The 21,626-nt window shown below is 39.2% G+C and overlaps 1 protein-coding gene across 2 annotated transcripts in view; it reads left to right on the top strand.

Annotated features, from left to right (window-relative positions):
• The first annotated feature begins 4,962 nt into the window (after positions 1-4,962).
• LOC111867009 (tubby-related protein 4) overlaps positions 4,963-21,626 on the top strand; it is a 92,471-nt gene continuing 75,807 nt past the window's right edge. For both annotated transcript variants that reach the window (XM_023856463.2, XM_023856462.2), the window contains exon 1: positions 4,963-5,558. In XM_023856463.2, the coding sequence (XP_023712231.1) occupies positions 5,463-5,558 (96 nt within the window). In that variant the 5' untranslated portion in view covers positions 4,963-5,462. The remainder of the gene's footprint in view (positions 5,559-21,626) is intronic.

The following is a 21,626-nucleotide window of genomic DNA, read 5'->3' as shown; positions in this document are numbered from 1 at the left end:
CCATGCCCTTGTGGAATGAACTGCAGCTTTGATTTCTTCTTTCATTTCATTCATCATTTGTGTTAGAGCTTCTCAGTGGGCTTTTTTATCGGCATCTGTGTTTTCCTGCAGTTTTGTAATATCAGTGTCCAGCTTCGCCAGATTGGCGCCCATTCTTGCCAGCAGGCATTCCATCATTCGTTCCACCTCCATCATGTGGTAGTATAATACTTGTTGCAATGGTAAATTCAATAATTCGTCTTAAATTGTGGTGTGTAAGATTGTAACCACTGCCAAAGAATCCAATAGTATCTGAGCCGCCAACTTTTGACATGTCTCATGTAGGGGGATATGCGTGATTAAATGACGGGTTCTGGTTCAGATGATTGGATTCATTAACAGCTTGGTTACACTCTCTCTCTTAATTACACTCAAGTACATGCAAAACAGTGCCATCACTGTTTTACACACTTTCCAGTTCACTGTTGCACACGCACTAAGATTCTCTGTCTTCCACTAGTCGTCTCCTAGGAATGGATCTCCACACAGAAACTGTCACTTCAGATCACTCCAAATATTGCACATAATTCATTCAATTGCCCTTTAAATCTTCACAGGTCTTCTACGAACTTCCCGTTGCTGTTACTTAAACACACTCAAATACTCCCAGATACTCCTAAATACTGACTAAATACTGGCATCTGTTCAAAGTTAAAGTCACATTGCAACTGACAATCAGTCAGTCAGTAAGATATTTATTATTTGACAGTTACAGTCTTGTTTTTGTGGGGCGTGCTCTCTGACAAGAGGACGGGTCTGTTTTTTGTATATGCTGCTGGCCCTTGCCAGAACAGTCTTTCTCAGTTCCAAGTCCCTTGGGACTTGCGACCATATTTTACTGTCTCAAATTTGATAAGTTTTTCAAATTTTCCCTTTTCATCGCCTCTTACGACCCGCAGGGTCACAGTGGAGGTGAGACTTCCCTTTTCGTTGCCTCTTATGACTCTCACGGTCACCTCCACACGGGTAGAACTATCCAATCCTGACATCTGTTCAGAGTCAGAGTTACTTTACAACTGGCGGTTTACCGCCAGTCAGTTCATCTTGGCGTCAGGCACCTTGAGGCCCACGACCAGAGATTTTTTTCCCCAACTGAACTCTTGCGGTAATAGTCCTTATGTAACATCCTCTCTGACAAGAAAATGCGTGTCTCTTATGAATACACTCGACCAAAGTCAAAGTCACATTGTGACTGACGGTCAGTCAGTCAATAAGTCTTTGTGTCGAGCCCCAGATATTTATTACTGTTTGACAGTTACAGTCTTGTTTTTGTGGGGCGCCCTCTCTGACAAGAGGGCGGATCTGTCTTTTGTATATGCTGCTGGCCCTTGCCAGCGCAGTCTTTCTCGGGTCCGAATCCCTTGGGACTTGTGACCATATTTTACTGTCTCAGATTTGACTGCATAGCAAGGGTCACAGCACGGACTCCGTAGAAAACGCCGCACTCTCACTGTTGCCTTGCATGTATTCAGTCATGAGGTGTTTCGTGGTCGGTTACCTAGCAACGCTGTGTCCATCCACATTACAATATATATATATATATATTGTGACATGTTGTGCAAAGGAGAACCCCCCCACCAGCAGCTGCCAGGAAGGCCGGACGATAATATGTCCGTCACTGGTCAACAACTAGCAATTCCTAGGCAGCAGCGCCTAGGAAATCGTTGCCCCGATGTATTCCCACGGCAACAAGAGATTCGTTGCATAGCAGAGGGGGAAACAAACCCTTCGACAAGTTGTTCCCTATTCGGCCCGAGTGCAGGATATAACAGTTCAACTTCGGCAAGACATGAAAAGGAAGTCTCAAATCTGAGACAGTAAAATATGGTTGTGAGTACCAAGGGAATTGGATCCGAGAAACACTGCACTGGCAAGGGCCAGCAGCATATACAAGAGACAGATCCGTCCTCTCATCAGAGAGAGTGCCCCACAGAAACAAGATCGTAACTGTCAAACGGTAATAATTAATAATGGGGCTCGACACCAAGACTTACTGACTGACTGACCATTAGTCGCAATGTGACTTTGACTTTTACTTTTGAGACCAGTAAGTTCGTATCCGACGAGAGCTAAGGACAGCTGAACTCCGAGCAGAGCAGAAGGCAGTTCACTGAGCTTAGCGGTGCTAGTGTTATAACATTGAAGAAGAAATGTCCAAGGATGTTATAAGTGTGAATAATTGTATTTGCTAGTGTAAAGAGTGATCGTCCAAATCCGAAACCCAGCGGCTCTGGGACCCACCCAGCCTCCTATCCAATGAATACTAGGGGTTGTTTCCCCAGGGATAAAGCGGCAGGAGCATGAAGCTGACCACTCACCTCCAACTCGTGCCAAGGTCAAGAAAATATGGATCTATACATCCATTCCCGCATTCATGGCGTAGTGCCATGGTCTATTCCGTGTAAACCGCCCCTCACTCAGAAGATGCTGTACACATGCAGTATCTTTAAGGCCAGGTCTTCCTTCACAAATGGAAGGAAATTTTATATTTTCTTTGATGGGAGCCCCACAGACCTCATGTTATGCTTGCTAATGCAACTGAATATATTGCTGAGAAAGGGTATGCTAGTGAAGTTGAACCCTTTTGCTTCTGTATACCAGCCACTTTTCCAGCCTGCCTTTCTTCTGTCCTGAAGATGGAGACACTGTTTTCCGCCAAAACACTGATACCTACCACCACTACAAGATATCATAACTAGAAAGACTGCAATATGAATCTTCACTGAGTTGAGAACCTCAATTGTGAACACAAAAAATGTCTGCTGCGTATAAGTGCCACATAGGTCTGCTCTTAGTAGCGGAAACTTAGCAACAGTTTTGAGAACCTCGTACACCAGTGTTAAATATGGGTCATAAAACGTTTTTAGGGCCTCCTGGAAAATGTAATGATTCAGATATACATGGGTTTTAAAATAAGCCATGTGTATGTGCACATGCATACTGTATCGCATCATTTATTTCCCATTTAACAGTGCAGAGGTATGCACATATTTGAAGGTAAAGTTTACATTCTGAAATTTAAAGAGTTGGCAGTACAAGGTTAACAAACAGGAATAAACAAAAAGTAGAGGAGATTAAAAGTAATTCATTAATTTGACCCACCGATTAATTGTGAAAGTTGTAATAACTATGTAATATAATTAATATTCCTGGCAGTTTATTTTATGTACAGTATTTAAAATAAATATATATCAGTTTATCTTCATTTTGAAAAGACTGCCAAGAGCATTTTTTTAATTACCAAATACAGTGAAGTCAGATTATGCTCACTGTCCTACAACTTTCTATTAAAATGTATTACATATTTTGTTGAGATTTATGATGGTAATAAGGGGTTAGAAAGATTGAGAAAACAGTGGACAAAGTTAGTTCCTTCAGCAAATGGGCCACAACTTAACTTTTTTGTCTGTTCCTCCTAATGTGACCATGATAATGTAAGGTGATGTTTTCCCTTTACTTAACTAATTAAGCACTACACCATGAAGGCACATGGGGAAGTGGATGTATAGATCGAGACCATGTTTATTCTAAAGTCATAATTTTCTGTTCATACCTTCCGGCAAATTAGGTAGATATTAAGCATTCAAGTAGACATGTTTTTCATTTAACTAGTGCAGAAGTTGTTTTTTTATTTAACATCATCATCAGTAGCAAGACTATAGCGTAAAACGGATGATTTTATATCAGCAGTAGCAACTTCGTACAACTTCACCAAAACTTCCAAGAATGTTTTATTGTAGGGAAAATGTTTTTGTTGCTGTTGTAGCTTTCAAAGTGCAGGCTGTCATGCACGTTGTGATGCAGGGAGGCAATACTGTTCTTACAGGTACAGAAAGATGGCATGAAACCTGATTCTTTGCCAGTGAAATCATATATTAATTACCACATTCTTATGAAGTGTTTTATAAAGAATGTTTTGAAGCCCTTCTTTGAACAGTTACTTTAAAGAAATACTTTTGTATATTTTCAGTAGGCCAATGGACCAGCATACACTGAAAGAAATTTAATGAAGGCTTTGGAGAATGGGTTTCATGGATACACAGTACAGGATGTCTGTTGTTACTTTACAGATAATGAAAAAATTGGTTAGAACCAGCAGTGGAAATCACTTTATGCACACAGTTTGAGAAACAGGAGATATTAAATCTCCCGCAATTTATTCCTTTTTCCATACACATTGGGTGTCTTTCTGTACGACGTTTTTATTACAGTGTGTTAGAGAAATCTTAAAACTCAGATTAAAAAGGTAAAGATATCCCTGTAGCAGGCTGTGAAGGCCCACAGGGTTGCGAGATGTCGAGGCTCCCACATTTTACCTTGACAATCGGTTTACAGATCCCCCCCAGAAGATGCCTGGTACTTATTTGTCTGAGGTTGAATCGAGCCCAGGGCCATAGTGCGGCTATGATTAGATAAATTGAAAAAAAATCCACCTCATCGAGTCTCAAGCCCGCAAGCTTCCGGCTTGTAGCATAGTGTCTCAACCAACTACGCTCCCGCGTGAACCAAGCAACTTTAATAAATTTTATATAACATAGCGTTGCACGAGACTTTAAACCTAAATGACACTGAACTATAAATGTTTTGATAATTTTGACTAACAAAGCGCACCGAAGAATTTAAGAGAACTACAAATTTTTGTAAGTGAAATTCAATTCTCGTGAATTTTTAGTTTTTACCACAAAATTCCCACTATCCGTCAACATATGGTAACCCCTTACGCCCCTTGCCCTCAATAATAGCCACCATTTAACATAAACTGAAGCCTACCGGAACCAACCGGAACGCACTCTCCGCTTCCGCACAAATCGGCTGATATGTGCTGCTATCTATTCGACTTTTAAACAGAAGGGAAGCGCTCAGCGTCCGTGCACAGCGTTGCGCACTTATTCGAAAAGGTGCCAGTAGGTGGCATGGGTTTAAATCAATAATTTGTGTTAGGGAGGGTTGGATACGTGGTTTCGTAAACGAAGTTCGTACATTTCTGAAGTGTTGACTGCAGGAATAGTGCAGTATAATGAATCAGATACGTGAGATTTGTTTTTAAATTGGTTTTAATTATTCGATGTGCGAATGATTAAACTTTGTTGTTACTTTTTTAACTTGTTAGAGTTTCGACGCTTTTCGCGCTAGAACTGTTGTGAATTTATTTATAATACAAGCCAATTCTTCTAGTGTTTTTTAAAACCAAAACAGAAATGTTGCTCCGCCAAACATAGTGATAACGGGGTGAGACACTGGTATTTGTTATACGACAATTGTGACAAATTTTGCTGTCATGAACTACTCAGTTGACGAAAGTACGCAGGCTTTACCATGAGAAATTCCGCCGGTATTGTGCTGTACGTAGGTATTGAACTTACCGATTTTTATTAATCCTGCTCTACTTCACCGTGCCGTGGTTTGTGAATGATCGTTCGGCTATGCACCTTCATTTTGAGCGCAATACCAATGCTAAATGTGATTGTGCTATCCTTTCCCTGACATGGATGGGGAAGGTGCCCGATGAGCTGCCAGAAGTAAGTGTAATATTGGAAGTATGGCTATAAAGTATGCTAATTTCACTGTATGTTTGCACCTTATGATGTGAAGAAGGGAAGGTAGAAACTTGCAGTCCCTGCATCTTAGAGCGAAATAAACTTCACAGGTAATTACATTAAGAGGAACCATTTAATAAGGACCTTCAGAACTTGTACTCTTCACCAAATAGAATTAGAATGATAAAGTGAAGGAGGATGAGATGGGTAGGGCATGTAGCACGAATTGGGAAAAGGAGGAGGAGGAGGAGAAGAAGAAGAAGAAGAAGAATGCATGTAGGATATTGGTTGGAAAGCCAGAAGGAAAGAGACCACAAGTAAGACCAAGACATAGTTGGGTAGGCGATATTAAAATGGATCTTAGAGAGACAGGATGGGGTCGTATGGATTGGGTTGATCTGGCTTGGGATAGGACCGATGGATTTGCTCTTGTGAACATGGTAATGAACCTTCTGGTTGCATAAAATGCTGGGACGTTCTTGAGTAGCTGCACAACTGGTGGCTTCTGAAGAAGGGCTCAGCTCCATGACGTTAGTTAGTTAGAAACAATTTAATTACCAGGAATCAAGATTTAGTTGCCATAATATTTGCATAGGTGTGGGTGTAAATTTACAACACGAGTATGTTTGAACATTTGTTTTGGTCAGTAATGGTAGATAAAACCCAAGTTTATTAACTTGTTAGGGGTACCCTTTTTATAGGTTATTAAATAGTGCTGTTAAAGCTATATACACATACATGTATAACATTAGATGGTAGGATGATTGATGAATCAGAAAGGATTTGGAAGGAACTGGTTGTGGCGTAACCAAGGTATTACCCTGGAACTAGCATGGAGTGAAAACTGAAAACAGCAGGCAGGATAGCCCATGTCTCAGTGCAGATTTAAACCAAGCACTTCCAGAATATATATGCAAAGCATTACCTCTAGATTAATGTGTTCAGCCCTTACAATTGCTGTTGTTTTTGTTGTTGTTGGGTTGGTAACCAGAGGCGCTACCAGATTTTCTGAGAAGTAGTGGATCTTGAATGTGGTCCACTCAGCCTTGTGAGGTTAATTGAGGAGCTACTTGAATGAAAGAGTAGCGGCAGTGGGAATCAATTGCACTAACCACGCGACACCCTCTATCCACAAAAGTTGGCACTAACTTCGCCAACAAGTGGCGGTTGCTCGGTCGGTATAGTTTGCTTGAGGACTAGAGGCTACAGAGTTTTTTTCCTTAAATTATTATCTAGTATGATTTTTATTCAGGTACACCCAATGATACTGATGCATCTCTAAATCCATTCACACACTTATTATAGGCCAAAGTGCCCAAATATACTTAGCCTATGTATGATTTGAGGTTCCCATACAGGTGGTTATGAAGAGTTCTGATATCTTCTGGGATATTATGCTGTGTAGCCCGTTGGAAAGCAAGTGACATTTCAGAGGAATATGTTGCCACCATCTTAAGGCTTGAAAAATAAGCAAGAAGCCAGTGGGAAGTAGGTAGCAAGCTCATGCTTGGTAATTTCTTCAGCCGAGAATATAGAGGTGACATGTTCCTCTGAAATGTTGATTGACTTTCAACAGGCTATGCAGCATTGTGTTTCAGAAGATATAACTCTTCATACTTAGAGTAAATAATGTAAATTGTATGAGCTCCAATTCCTGAAGTCCAATACATGAAGTTATGTAACTTTAGCCTGGGAATACTGTATGCTGGCATGTGGAAAAAGCATTCAGGAATCTTGACATTTTTCATAGGTAACCCCCTGTTACCTTACCCTGTGCAATAATGCCTAGCTTGGCAATTCAGTTGCAGTAGTTGTTTCTTCTTTACAGTGAGATTTTTTCTGTGTTCTGCATATCACTGAATCTCTCAGGCAGAAGAGTTGTATGCTACACCCATCAATTCAGGCCACTAGCAGAACCAAGCATTCAGTCAAGAACCTTTTGTCTTCTCATCTGCTGTCTAAAAACAAAAATTAGAATATACAGAACTATAATTCTGGCTGTGGTTTTGTATGGGTGTGAAACTTAGTCTCTGACATTAAGGGAGGAACATAGACTGAGGGTGTTTGAGACAGGGTGCTGAGGAGAATATTTGGTCTGAAGAGAGGTGAAGTGACAGGAGGTTGGAGAAAACTGCATGAGGAGGAGCTTCATAACTTGTACTCTTCTCCAGGTGTAATTAGAATGATCAAGTCAAGGAGGATTAGGTGGGCAGGGCATGTAGCACGAATGGGGATTATGATGAATGCATATGGGATATTGGAGGGAAAGCAAAAAGGAAAAAGACCACTAGGAAGACCAGGACACAGGTGGGTGGATAATATTAAAAGTATCTTAGAGAGATAGGATGGGATGATATGGACCTGATCGATGTGGCTCAGGATAGGGACCATTGGATGGCTCTTATGAACACAGTAATGAATCTTCAGGTTTCATAAAATGCTGGGAAGCTCTTAAGTAGCTGCACATTTGGCGGCTTCTCAAGAAGGGCTCAGCTCCATGGAGTTAGTTAGTTAGCAGAACCTAACAAACCTACAGCCTAACCATGTTACATATTAAACTTCCCATATTGCAGTAGATGCCGGAAAGGATATCTGTTTTTACACATACATGTATGATACCTCTGTAAGAAGTTTACATTACCCATTGAAGTTCTTGAGAGACAGTGCAAACTGGAAAGTTAAACCCCAGTCGTTTGGGCATTCCAGTGAAAATGTTCAAGTCGAGCACTGATTTCATGCAGTTTCTCCTCATTGTGTGCTGTGTGTTTCAGTTATTTCTCTCCCCACCCCCAATAATATCCCAGCCTACTTTAATTTAATTACAGTTCTGTTAATAGTTCTTCTATGTGTGCTTGTACGATCCTGATATGGTCCCCAGAGTCATCTTCTTATTTTACTTACAAAACACATAGGTACTGTATGTGACCTAAGAGCCATGGTAACTCATGCAGTATTGTGACTGTGGTATGGACTGGATGACCAGGGTTTGATTCCTGGCAAGGGTGGGATTTTTCACTTTTCCATGATGCCTATGCCTGATCTGGGACCAATCCAGCTTCCTCCCCAGTATGTCCAGGGAGTAAATTGGCAGGAGTGTGAAGCTGGCCACTCACCTCCATCTAGTGTTGAGGTTAAGAATGGTGGAGCTATACCTCCATTCCCCCATTTGCCTTCATGGTATAGTGCTTAATTATGTAATTTAAGTACTGGGATAACAAAGTCTGTGATTGATAGTGTAACGGACCAAAAATGAAGCAATTCAAAATAAGTACTGGGATAACTTTAACTTTTTATTGTACACTGTCGTTGTTCCAGTATGTATCTCTTGCATGATATTATGATGCAGGAAATACAAAAATAAAACAATTGAGTGAATAACTACTTATCACACAGTTCAGGTACAATTACAGGATTCAAAGCAACGTAGGGCTCAGGATATATGCAAGTTGGCTGGCGTAAGTGTATAAGCTCACCTCATGGCAGCTATTCAGCAATTTGCACAGAATGAAATTGAAGAGAAATTGGATGAAATTGGTGCTAGGCTTGAACATCCTGCTGACAGCAATAACAAAAATGATTTCCAACAGCTGATGTAACTTGGGTAAGTTTTATTTCTAATGTGTTCAGGCTTGTTCAGGTTTTCACCTGCAGGAATCTCAGTTTTGTGGATATGACTGGACAGGAGAAGCATCTGATTGTTCCACCTGAGACATTCAGTGAATGAAGTGTATTCAGTGTATGAAATCATTTTGCTGGCGGTGTGTCGCTGTTTCAAATTTCATGTGTCTCCCTATAATGGGTCCTTATTATTGTTATGTGATGTAAACATAAATATACTTGTAGTGTTTTTGTATTCATAGTGTTATTATTTAACATTATACACAAAAGTAACGGTATCAGACATTCATCTACTTTTTATGAGGTCTACTCTGTCACAAAATTTTGGGACACAACATTAAATAGCACTAGTGTTGGTTCAGCCTCATTCTGTGTTCATAGCCACAAAGGGGATTGTGTTGTCTTAGTCACTTTACTGCACATACATGTAATATGAAAGAAAAGTATATATAACATCATAAGACAAAGAATTGAAAATTGCACACCAAATTTAAAAGTTACATTTATCATAAAATATTTATGTCTTGAACTTCTTAAAATGTGTGTAGTTGTTCTAGTAACATGGCAAGCCTGTTTGGACAGTTTCATCTATCTTGAAGCTTTGGAAATATCATGGAAGCTGTACACATCAAATTTAAGTGGTTACTAGATTTCACATCATTGTTGAAAACAATTTTTGTGTATATGGATAAATACCGTCTTAAGTGCAACAAATTTTATTGTAATTTTTACTTCTTTTCCTCCTCCACACTACATGTTTCGGCCCTAAATGGCCATCATCAGGTGTGTATCACTCACGTAGCTGTTACACTGCTTGTTAAAATTTAAAATTACCAGTCTTTCTAATTGTATAAAATCTTTGTTAATCTACACGCGTCGATTTGATTTTTAAATTAGCACTTTTTAAAACTTAATTCAAGTTAAAATGTCTATAAGATCTCTGTTCTTTCTTTTTCAAATTTTTAGTTAAAATTTTTCAGGGTACATGCCCTATATCTACGGTGCTGCAGCCTAAGGCATAGGGCATAGGGCATGTACCCTGAAAAATTTTAACTAAAAATTTGAAAAAGAAAGAACAGAGATCTTATAGACATTTTAACTTGAATTAAGTTTTAAAAAGTGCTAATTTAAAAATCAAATCGACGCGTGTAGATTAACAAAGATTTTATACAATTAGAAAGACTGGTAATTTTAAATTTTAACAAGCAGTGTAACAGCTACGTGAGTGATACACACCTGATGATGGCCATTTAGGGCCGAAACATATAGTGTGGAGGAGGAAAAGAAGTAAAAATTACAATAAAATTTGTTGCACTTAAGACGGTATTTATCCATATATATTGTGTGAGTGTAACAGGATGCTGAAATATAATATTGTCAATTTTTGTGTATATGGATTGACTTGTATTCTCATTTCATTGCTGTTATTTAGATTATCTGGATGTAATGTAACTTAATGTCAGAAATTGTGAAAATGTGAACTGAATTGAAATGATATGGGTACATATGGTTTCATGATCATGGTAGTGAAGCTATAAGAGCCCAATACCAAAGAGACTACCATGGAGTTTCGTTCAGCTTGCTATCAGCAATTCAGCATTTATGTGTAAAACACGAGTAGTATTAATGTAGTACAGTATTAACCTATATTTTATTTCTTGAGAAAGACTATTCACAGTCGGTTTTAGATGCCAGAAGTTGAGGTGTTTATCACACTTGTTATATTTTGTACCTACTGATATGAGAGAAACCCATGGTTGACTTGAAAATTGTGTTCCTATTATCTTTGTATGTAAGTTTAGTTTGATATTTGAGTGTAATTACAGGATGTTGATGTACCTGTTTTGGGATTGTATTGTGGAGATAGTATAAAAGGTACATTGCGAATGGTTGCTGTAAGCCTCACTACAACAAAGTAGCTTTCCATTGCTCCTGGTGATGGAAATCTTGCTCAGTGACTCCTAACTTTTGTCTCTTCGTTACTTATGTGCTCATATATTGTTGCTAAACCTGTTGTCGCAGAGAAGTTCATGTCGTTTTCACAGTATTGGTTCACTTCTTGTACCTAACATCCAACATCCAGAAATTTGTTTACAGTTTTGTTTCATCTGAAGTAGTTTTTATGTTGTATTTTTATTTTGAAATAAATAAATTGATTTTGTAAGTAAACATTTTTATTTGTGAACTTTATGTCCGTGTACTTTTAATTTCCTGCTTATTTTATTCTTTGAGTTTATATGTGGATTTATTTTATTATTTCATTTTGTGTACACAGTTTAAATAAATGCAATTATGGGCTGTACTAACTGTTCATATAAGATTTTCCAAATTGTCATGAAAACTCAACATGTTTTTTTTTGTATGAGAAAATAAGACACTACATGCTAGCTGTTGCCATTAAATTAATTTCAAATATTTAATCTGAAAGCACTTCATGCACTGTCAGCACATACATTGATCACAGGGATTGTACAATGCATTCATTTTAGAGCATCCTACAAAGTGCTGAGACAGCCTTCCCATATAGTCAGGCTGCAGAGATGCAGACTCCTAGTATAACTGACTTACAAATAAAACTTACCCATATTACAGCATATTGTCACTTAGTATGTCTGACTATGGACAGGGTTTGGATTTGTGAAAGGCTGTATTGACCACTTATACCCATAATTTGAAATTACAAGCAATTACAGTGTCATCACGAAACACAACAGCGCCTGTTAAGCCCTTTTCTAGCCTGCTGTGTCTTCATCAGCCATTCGCTGGCAACGGTTTCTAACAGTGGAGATTCTTCAGCTTCATGCTCTCAGGCCCTCTTTGCATAGCATCCCATGCAGAACTCACTCACAACTGATTTTGTCCCTTATAACAGTTTGGCACACACCACATAGGAACGCTTTGTTGCAATTTTTGTAGCCCAACTGTTGTATTACTAAGAATCTGCTGCCTAGCAACAGGAGCATGTTTACAGAGCCGGTCTGTAGTAATGGTTGCTGTTCACAGTCGTTGCTTAACACTGGGTCTGTATGCCACAATGTGTTAGAAATGTTCACTGAAAAGAAATTAGATTAAATCAGTACTGGGTTTGAACGATAGTGAAAATCTCCCCAATGCCATGGACAGGAGACTGGGATTTCAAGTTTCAAGTTATTATGTTTAAAAAAAAAGCTTCAATATATAAATGTAAACTTTTTACACATGTCAGAAATATGTGTTTAATAGTGGAGAGAATTTCCAGCTTCTGGTGTAATCTTCGTAAAGTTAATTTTGGCAGTAAGTGTGCCGATTGTGTTACCAGTCTAAACCTTTAAAGCCTTACTAGAGAAGGGGAAAATGTGACACTTCCACTTAAGTGACCCAATGATTGTGGTAAGTTCTAAGATCACAGCACTGTACCTTTGGAAACAGTTGTCTCTTAATGACATTTTAATCTCGTAAAGTGTTTTGTTTGAGCAACACACTTCCGTGGGTTATTAACTGAGTCTAGTAATTGTTTTGATGTGTCAAGTACTTGGTGTCACTTAAAACTTAAAAGAAAACTCATAATTATTGTATTAATGATTCAGGAAGTCAGCTCTGTATTATGGACGTTTTGATTACTTTCTTTACAGTATGTTGTAAGATGGATGTTACAGAAGTAGATAGCTTACACTTGTGCTTTATATACAGGAGGGCCTGTTTTCAAATGTCATCCTCAAACTATCTATCCTGACTGTGGTTTTGTGCATTTTCCCCAGTCCCTCCAGGCAAATGGCAGGATAATATTTTAATTGGGTTAATACAGTTTCATTCCAAAAGCTCTTGAATTGATTATTCACTAATCATCTTTATCATACGGTGTTACATAATCTGATAAATTAATAGAATCATTAAATAAACCAAGAAGAAAGACTTTTCTGAAGCAGAATAATGGTCAGAAATGACTAATGCTGATTTAAGAGATGGTGGCATGACTGGCTGTGAACTGGACAACCAAGATTTGATTCTTTGCAGGAGTTATATGTTTTCCGTCTTTGTATTCAGAACTGGTTCACTAGCCAATGTATTTCATTGTAACATATAAAGTAATTGTAGCATTAAGCTGATTACCCCATTTAATACTGGGGTAAGTAGCGCATCAAGTTTGGCACTACACCTGTGTCATACTGGGACACAGACATTTACCACTTTAGATCAGTTGTAACGCAGCATTTAAAATGCTGTATACCTAGAGGCATGTGTTTCTTGGTGTAGTTAATGCCATACAGCAGAATACTGGAGAGGCTGATAGTGTCTTTGCTGGTGAAGGCATTCACCGCCATTTGTGAAACCCAAAGGTTCGTGACTGGACTCAGAAGAGCCCACCATTGGACCCTATCCTGCGCCAGATGAATCCATTTGAATTGTGCTCTTCTGTGTTGTGATACCATGTAGTGTGATCGGTGGTTACCAAAGTTACAGAGGAAACTACTGCATATGTCTTCAGATTTCACAGAAACATTGTTAATCACCTTGGAGACTACACAGTGTCACAACTCAGAATACCGAATTACCTGCTTCGTTAATATTTATTTTGATAATATGCTCTCGTATATGCCTTGGTCACGAAAATGGTATTTTTCCAGGTGTGTATATTCAATCGGAGTTGCTCCAAGCGTAAAATTTTGCTTTAATTATTGATCTGCTAACTCTTATTGACCTAGTTTCGAAATCATTGATCACAGTTATACCTGCATGCCGCTCTTTATAGAATTTACTTTAAATAATTCCATTTTGCGTGTATACACGAAAGCCAATCTCCGTCTGTGATCTCAATCTGGAAATAATGATGCACTGCGCATATATGGTTCCGAGTATAATGTACAGGTTTACTTCAGTTAGATCCATTTCAACGTTCCAACAGGACGCAATATGAATTCTGTCAAACTGAACCAAAGCGGACCACAGAGTTCAGAAAGTGAGGACCTGGTAATTGTGTGCATGAGGAATGTTCACGCTGAGGTGGGTTTGATTCATGACGTGAGAAGCACATATTGTTTAGGTAGTGGCGTATGTCATGGAAGGTCTGAAACAGAAACAATTAGGAGGCAGCTTCAGCTTTCCACATGTCTTCATTATGACTGCGAAAATGGGAAAGTGCAAGAAGGATTACAATGTTTTGTTGACGTCTGTTTTGACAGAACTGCTGACACTTTATACGAATTTTTGTGCGGGTGGCTCAGAATTACAATTTTGAGTGTAAAATTGTCAGCCAGATTTACCTTGGATAAGTCATCATGTCAGAGAATATTGCAGGACTACAAAATTGAAGAAAAGTACCGCAATGATTTATTTGCCAAATATACAAAACTATAATTTTGCCTGTGGTTCTGTATGGGTGCGAAATTAGAGCCGCGCCATAGCTCAAGCCGTTAGTCGCTGGCTTCCCACCGCGGCGGCCCGGGTCCGATCCCGTGTCTGGTCAAGTGGGATTTGTGGTGGACAAAGTGGCGNGGTCCTTGGCATACTCAAACTCCCTCACCACGATAAGGTGGAGACACCAACGAGGGGCCACCCCACTAGCAATAAAAAAATTGGTGCGAAATTGGTCTCCAACATTAAGAGAGGAACATAGACTAAGGGTGTTTGAGAACAGGTTGTTGACAACTTTTGGACCGAAGAGAGATGAAGTGACAGGAGGTTGGAGAAAACTGCATAATTAGGAGCTTCATAACTTGTACTCTTCTCCAAGTATAATTAGAATGATCAAGTCAAGCGGATGAGATGGGCAGGGCATGTAGCACGAATGGGAGAGAAGATGAATGAATGTAGTATATTTGTGGGAAGTCCAGAAGGAGAGGGACCATTAGGAAGACAAAGACGTAGGTGGGTGGATAATGTTAAAGTGAACCTTAGAGGGATAGGATGGGGTGGTATAGACTGGATTAATCTGGCTGAGGATAAGTGCCAGTGGAGGGCTCTTGTGAGCACGGTAATGAAACTTCGGGTTTTGTAAAATGTTTGGAACTTCTTGAGTAGTTGCGCAACTGACGGCTTGACATGGAGTTAGTAGCTTAAGAAATCTGTACGTAGTATCAAAGAATGGACTCTATTTAATCATGCGTAATGTATTTAGGTTATTTGTTTAAAATGTAAACCAAATGACCCAAAGCTTGTCGTCAGTTGTAAGCAAATCTTTGCTTCTCCGTTCGTCTGGAAGTTAAACATTTCTTCTCACGGATATCCTATATAACAGTCAACAAGTTAAGATCACGAGACCGAGAAACCGAGTGTAACGACTTTGGGAAAATTTGGGATGTTGCCAGCAATGATTCTGCGGAAACTTCAAGAAAACGAACAAATTGAGACCCTTGAGATGATGTATGCAGCTGTTAAGTGAGATAATGGGCTACTTATATACTTAAAACGATAGAGTTTAAAATATCCACATTGCCTTTCAGTCATTTCTCGACGCTACCGAATTTCACTTTTTTACGAAAGTTTCCTGAAGGAGCATATGAAATATGCAGCATTGTTTCAGTCTCTGCGTTTGGAAAATGAGTCAGAAGTGTTGAATTCATCAAATTATCTTAATATGAATGGCAAACAAAATTCTGAAATGGTCGCATATATGAAGAACAGTCTGTCAACTATGTGACGTCACAGCTTTACTAGTTGGCAGTGCTACGACTGCTCGTAATACTATAATACATCGTATCTACAACTAGATCATTTGAATGTGCCATCTTGATCAACATGGGAATACAGTTGCACAGTACATAAACACAAAGCAGGGATCTAAATGGCTCTTTAGAATTAGGTAGACGCTTAAGCATCAGTTGAAAGACCCTGGGAATGGCGCACGCAAAGAGAATTGTGGGTATTACAGTGCAGTGAAGAGTACAGTGTTCTGGGTCGTAACGCCATGTAATTAGGAGAGACCGACTTTGCAGCGTTGATCTGAGCTTGCTTCCTGCTTCTGCTGGTTTCTTGCTTTTACTCTTTTACCTTGAAGATGGAGACGATATGTTCTTCCGAAACGTCGGGCTGTCACCGAATTACGGCCCAGAAAATTGGATCTTCATAGTCGTCGCCGTGAGAAGCGCAAATCCACTACTACAATGCAGTTTCCCGAAAACTGTCTCGTCGATCAGGCATACGATCTTATTAAATATTGACTTAAAAGTTACTGTAAATAGCTTGTTAAGAGAAAATACGAGACTAAGTATACCGTATCTGCCCTCATTTTCAGCCGTGACACAAAATCAACAGACACATTGATTTTGAGTGAACAGCATTTCCTTCTTCGTCTTCGACAGAATTCCGCCTTCACTTAAAAAAAATTCTGCACGTACAATTCAATGCCCTAGCAAGATGAATGGAATCCATATGCAGATAGAATGTAGGTACACTTGAAGGCTATTCAGATTAATAACAGTTTTAATACTCCTGAAATAAGGTTTTGTGTTGGATGTCCAGGGTGTGGGTTTCTACCACTATTTGCCTTGCAGCGCTCACCCCAATAGAGGTGGGCCATTGTTACGATCAGTGTGTCACTATATCTGTCATTAAGGCCCTGTACTAAACTCTCGTTTGTATAATGACACTTTATTAATTGCACAAGTATAGAATCAATAATGGTTTGGGCGTGTTTAAAACCATAGTTTCCAGCAATTTGAGAGAAACCATATACTTTAATTATTGATACCTAGAATTTTCATCTAAGTAAAATAATCGTGACTCCTAATTACTGGAATTCGTGACTGGTTTGCACGGATGTGAAGTCCATGTTACAGCTGAATTAATTTTTAAAGTAATGAGCGATCCCTTGATTCTGTTGAAATCCCATAATTCCTGTGATGTAAGGACTACGATGTAAGCATCTTTACATATTTCTCTAGATATAAGCTATTGGTGTCTGAGGGACAATGTAGTTTCATTATGATTATGAGATTGGGTGGATGTGAAATGTGTTCAGTCGCCCTAAGGGTAGGACATAGGTTATGTTTGAGAACAAGGTGCTGAGGAGAAAATTTAGACTTCAGTCGGAGGAAATAATAGGAGACTGGATAAAACTGCATAATGAATAGTTTCATAATTTATATTCTTCGCCAAATATTATTATCGATCAAATCAAGGAAGGTGATATGGATGAGGCATATAGCGCATATGGGACAAATGAGAAATATATAGAACATTTTAATAGGAAAGCCTGAAGGAAAGAGGGCATACCAGAGATCTAGGCATAGATGATATGATAATAATAATAACGCTACACGATACAGAACGTCAGGAATTAGACTGGATTCATCTGTCAGGGCCTTGTGAACTTGGTAATGGACCTTCTGTTTCCATAAAAAGCAGAGAATTGTTTGACTTGCTGTAAAACTGTTAGGTTCTCAGGATGGGATGTGCTCCATGGAGATGATTATGTGGTAAACGAACTCTTAGACGAAGTTTTTTTTTTTATTTGTATCTATGATGATGAGTTTGTTTTTGGAAGGTACTGAAACTTTCCCTTTTCAAATTAAAAGATTCTTTCTATGCACCATCATTGCCTACAGCTTCCCTCTCATACATACTTTATGGAGAGTATTATTTCAAATATATTTGCTCTCATTTTCGTACTCATTGTTTACACAAACATTTCTGCTATTTCTTGCTCATAGTATTTCGCATCGTCTTTCATATCAGTTGCTTTTCAGGCTCTCAAATTTTATCTGATAATTTTCTTCCATATACACATATATCTTCCACCTGTCAGCAAGAATAAAAGCATTTATCGGAACTCTTCATCTGAAAGATTGAGAGCAATTACATGTGCAAAACTGAATTTAAATTTGTGAAGGCAATGGCATGATTAATGTACAGGTATCGGCTTCATATTGGGGTGAATGGTTTCAATTCTATCGTTCACTCTTCTGAGACATGTGTTATTTGCAGACAATTATTTCCGTGGATCTACTATTACTGCCTTTTGTATATTCCTAACATATATCCTAGATTTGTACTGATTGATTGTAGACTCAAATATTTTTAGCTTTTATTCTGGTATAATGTTTACATTTTAAATAACTGTATTTAAATAAGTTTAAGAAGAGGAATTCTAATTCTTTGTGTATTATATTAAACATATTTTAATGCTTATGTTAAATTCGTTTTAGTATTAAAAGCTGGGTGGTAAATCTGAAATAACAAGCATTAAGACTTATATACCCAAATCTGTAGTTCCGTTGTATGTTTTAGGACGAACAGTTTACTCGTATAGTGTAGCCTAGACCGGAAATCGTCATCTTTCCCTACGAGCAGGGTTATGCCCGCTAGAATATTAAAATATGCATAACACTCTTAATTGATAGCAAAGCACTTGAATTTCGCTGTATGAACGGAATTCTTATACAGTGACGAGGTGGTCTAGCTATTCAGAATATCAATATTTTGATTTGAGAACGTAAGGTGCAAAACAATTCACAGTTCAGTTATTTCAGTCCGCATTCTGTTTTTCTGCTTTCTATAGATCCGTACCGTGCCCGCTATAAATTACTTTCGTTTTCCCATTTGTCCATACGAGAGAAAGGTTGGTGACCTCGGGGCTAGAATGACCTGTTCCTCAATTTCACATCCTGCACGAGAAGAGGGTTTGAGGAATATTGACAGTTTAATTTTAGAGTCTGCACGTGACATCAAAACAGCTCATAATAGGCCTATGTATGTTTGCTGTTCGTTATTATGGTTATTATTCTTGGTAGTAGTAGCAGTAGCAGTAATGGTATTGGCAGTAGTAGTGTTTGGGGCATGCAGTAGCGTAGTTGGTTGAGGCACTATGCCGCAAGCCGGAAAGTCGCGGCTTTGCGTCCCGATGAGGTTGATTTTTTCAATTGACCTAATCCTTCTAGCCACACTGTGGCCCTAGGTTCGACTCAGCCTCTAATACAAATGAGTACAAGGAATCTTTCTGGGAGGGTAAAGGGCTGCTGGCGCGTAAGGCTGACAACTTTATATATGTAGTAGGTCTGTGAACTCCATAGTTATTCCCAGCCCTGTACCATCAGAACCGTTTCTTATTCGCGAGCACTTCTACCAATTCTGTGAGGAGCAGTGGCAAGGGAGATCGATGACTTTTGAAAGGAAGAGCTCAAGGGGATCCCTGATTGATGGTCTGAATGAGATGCTAAGACGACGGAAAACAGGAAGGGCGCTTGTTATCGAGACGGTTTGGGTTGCTGGAGTCTGAAGAGTTAGCTGTTATTACAGTTGCTTGAAAGTAGGAGTGGTGTATGAGCTGACTCCATGGAGCCGAATCTTTCTTGAGAAACCAGCAGTTGCTCAACTACTCAAGAATTTCTCAGCATTTTATGGAACCCGACACTAATCTCTGTCATGAGCCAGATGAATCTAGTCCACAACCTCAGGTTATTTATGTAAGAATTATTTTAATATGATACCCTCAATCTACGTCTAGCTGTTCCTAGTGGTTTTATTCCTTCAGGTTTCCCTACCAAAACCCTGCATGCACTTTCTCATGCGTGCTGTATCTACACACACTTCCTCCTCTCCCTCTGCCCCTCCCCCCGTTTCGAGCCTTCATGTCTTGTAATGCGTGTGTTTTCAATATCCTATTCAGGTTTAGGTAAAGGTAAAATTGTCCCTGTGCTTAGCTAATTAAGCACTACGCCGTAAAGGCGTATGGTGGAATGGATGTATAGATCCACATTTTCTTGACCCCGGAACTAGTTGGAGGTGAGTGGTCAGCTTCACGCCCCTGTCGCTTTACCCCTAAGGAAAGAGCCCCCGGTACACTTAAGTAGGAGGTTGGATGGACCCCAGAGCCGGTCTGGACGACGTGGAGAAATGAAAAAATTTACCCCCACCGGTTCTTGAACTCCGACCCCTCGGTTGTCCAGCCCGTAGCTAGTCGCTATACGACTATGCTATCCCAGCCCCTATTCAGGCTCAGAGCAGTATGCTTTATTTGCCCACTATAATGCCACTATCCTCACACGACAACAAGAAGAAAATACTTAAACTCCACGCCTCAAACGGAATTATAACCTGCGATGTCAGTGTATGGACGACCTAATTATGTAGCTTTGACACTTTGTCGGAGCTGGCGAATCGCTGTACCAGCAGAGCACGGGGTTATAATTTGAATATAACTCTGTAACACAACTTTTATATTCCGAATTTGAAGATCAAACGGTATATTCTAGTAACAACTGCCAAAATCTCATAATTAATACCCATATATAAGTCCGGACTTTATGCGTTAAAGAGAGAACATTTGAGAAGAGTGGAAGCGAGCGAAATCGGTTTCTTCAGATACAAACTGGCGAAACATGAACGTAAGAATGAATTAAGAGAAAGGCGGGGATTAACAGATATCAGTACAATAATAATAATAATAATAATAAAAATATTAATAATAATAATAATAAAACGACCAAATGAAAATAAAACCCAACCCGGAAGCTGCCATATCAGCTAAAGTTAAAGGTAGAAGGGGTCAGAACCTTTCGACAAAGAGACGAAAATGATGGCTTAATTCTTGTCACACGATAATTATGATGATGAGGGCTAATAGTTATACTATTATTGTATGATTTTTTCTGCACAATTCACAAGATTCTATGGCTGGTTAACCACAAATGTTGCTAGACGCAGATCTTAACGTGTTCTATGGCGCTATATGTCTGAAGGCAGGCTGTTTCTTCGGGAACTTGAAACTTTGCAAACTTGCTGACCTTGAGAAATAATTTAATATGGCGCCGATAACTTATTTATCATAATATAATAACATGTACGGTAAGGTAAAGCTATCGCTGTAACAAGCCATGGAGGACCATAGAGTTGTGAGATGTCGAGGCTCCCACATTTTCTAGACAATCGGCTCATAGATGGCGGTGAGGCTGTCAGCCATACGCGCCGGCCGTCCTTTACCCCCAGGAAGATTCCTGGTACTCATTTCTTTTATAGAGGCTGAGTCGACCCCAGGGCCATAGTGCGGCTGGAAGGATTAGGTAAATATAACGCATAAGATTAGTATCAGTTATTCCTACACATCAAGAAAGCCTATGATTCAGTTAGGAGGGAAGTATTGTACAATATTCTGATAGAGTTTGGGATACCCACGAAACTAGTTAGGTTGGTTAAAATGTGTTTAAACGAAACGTATAGTAAAGTCTGTGTGGGTAAACATTTGTCTGATAAATTTCCTATCCAGAATGGTCTAAAACGAGGAGATGCTTTATCGCCACTCCTTTTCAACTTTGCCTTAGAATATGCAATTAGGAAGGTCCAGGAAAACCAGATGGGACTGAAATTAAATGGGACACGTCAGCTGTTGGTCTACGCCGATGATGTGAATCTACTGGGTGATAATGTAGATACCATAAAGAAAAACACATAAACTTTAATTGACGCAAGTAAAGAGGTTGGTCTAGAAGTAAACACGGAGAAAACTAAGTATATGTTACC

The sequence above is a fragment of the Cryptotermes secundus genome, unplaced genomic scaffold, assembly GCF_002891405.2.
Source record: "Cryptotermes secundus unplaced genomic scaffold, Csec_1.0 scaffold1437, whole genome shotgun sequence".
NCBI lineage: Eukaryota > Metazoa > Arthropoda > Insecta > Blattodea > Kalotermitidae > Cryptotermes > Cryptotermes secundus.
Note: the sequence above shows the minus strand (reverse complement) of the source record. Positions and strands in the feature narration are given on the sequence as shown.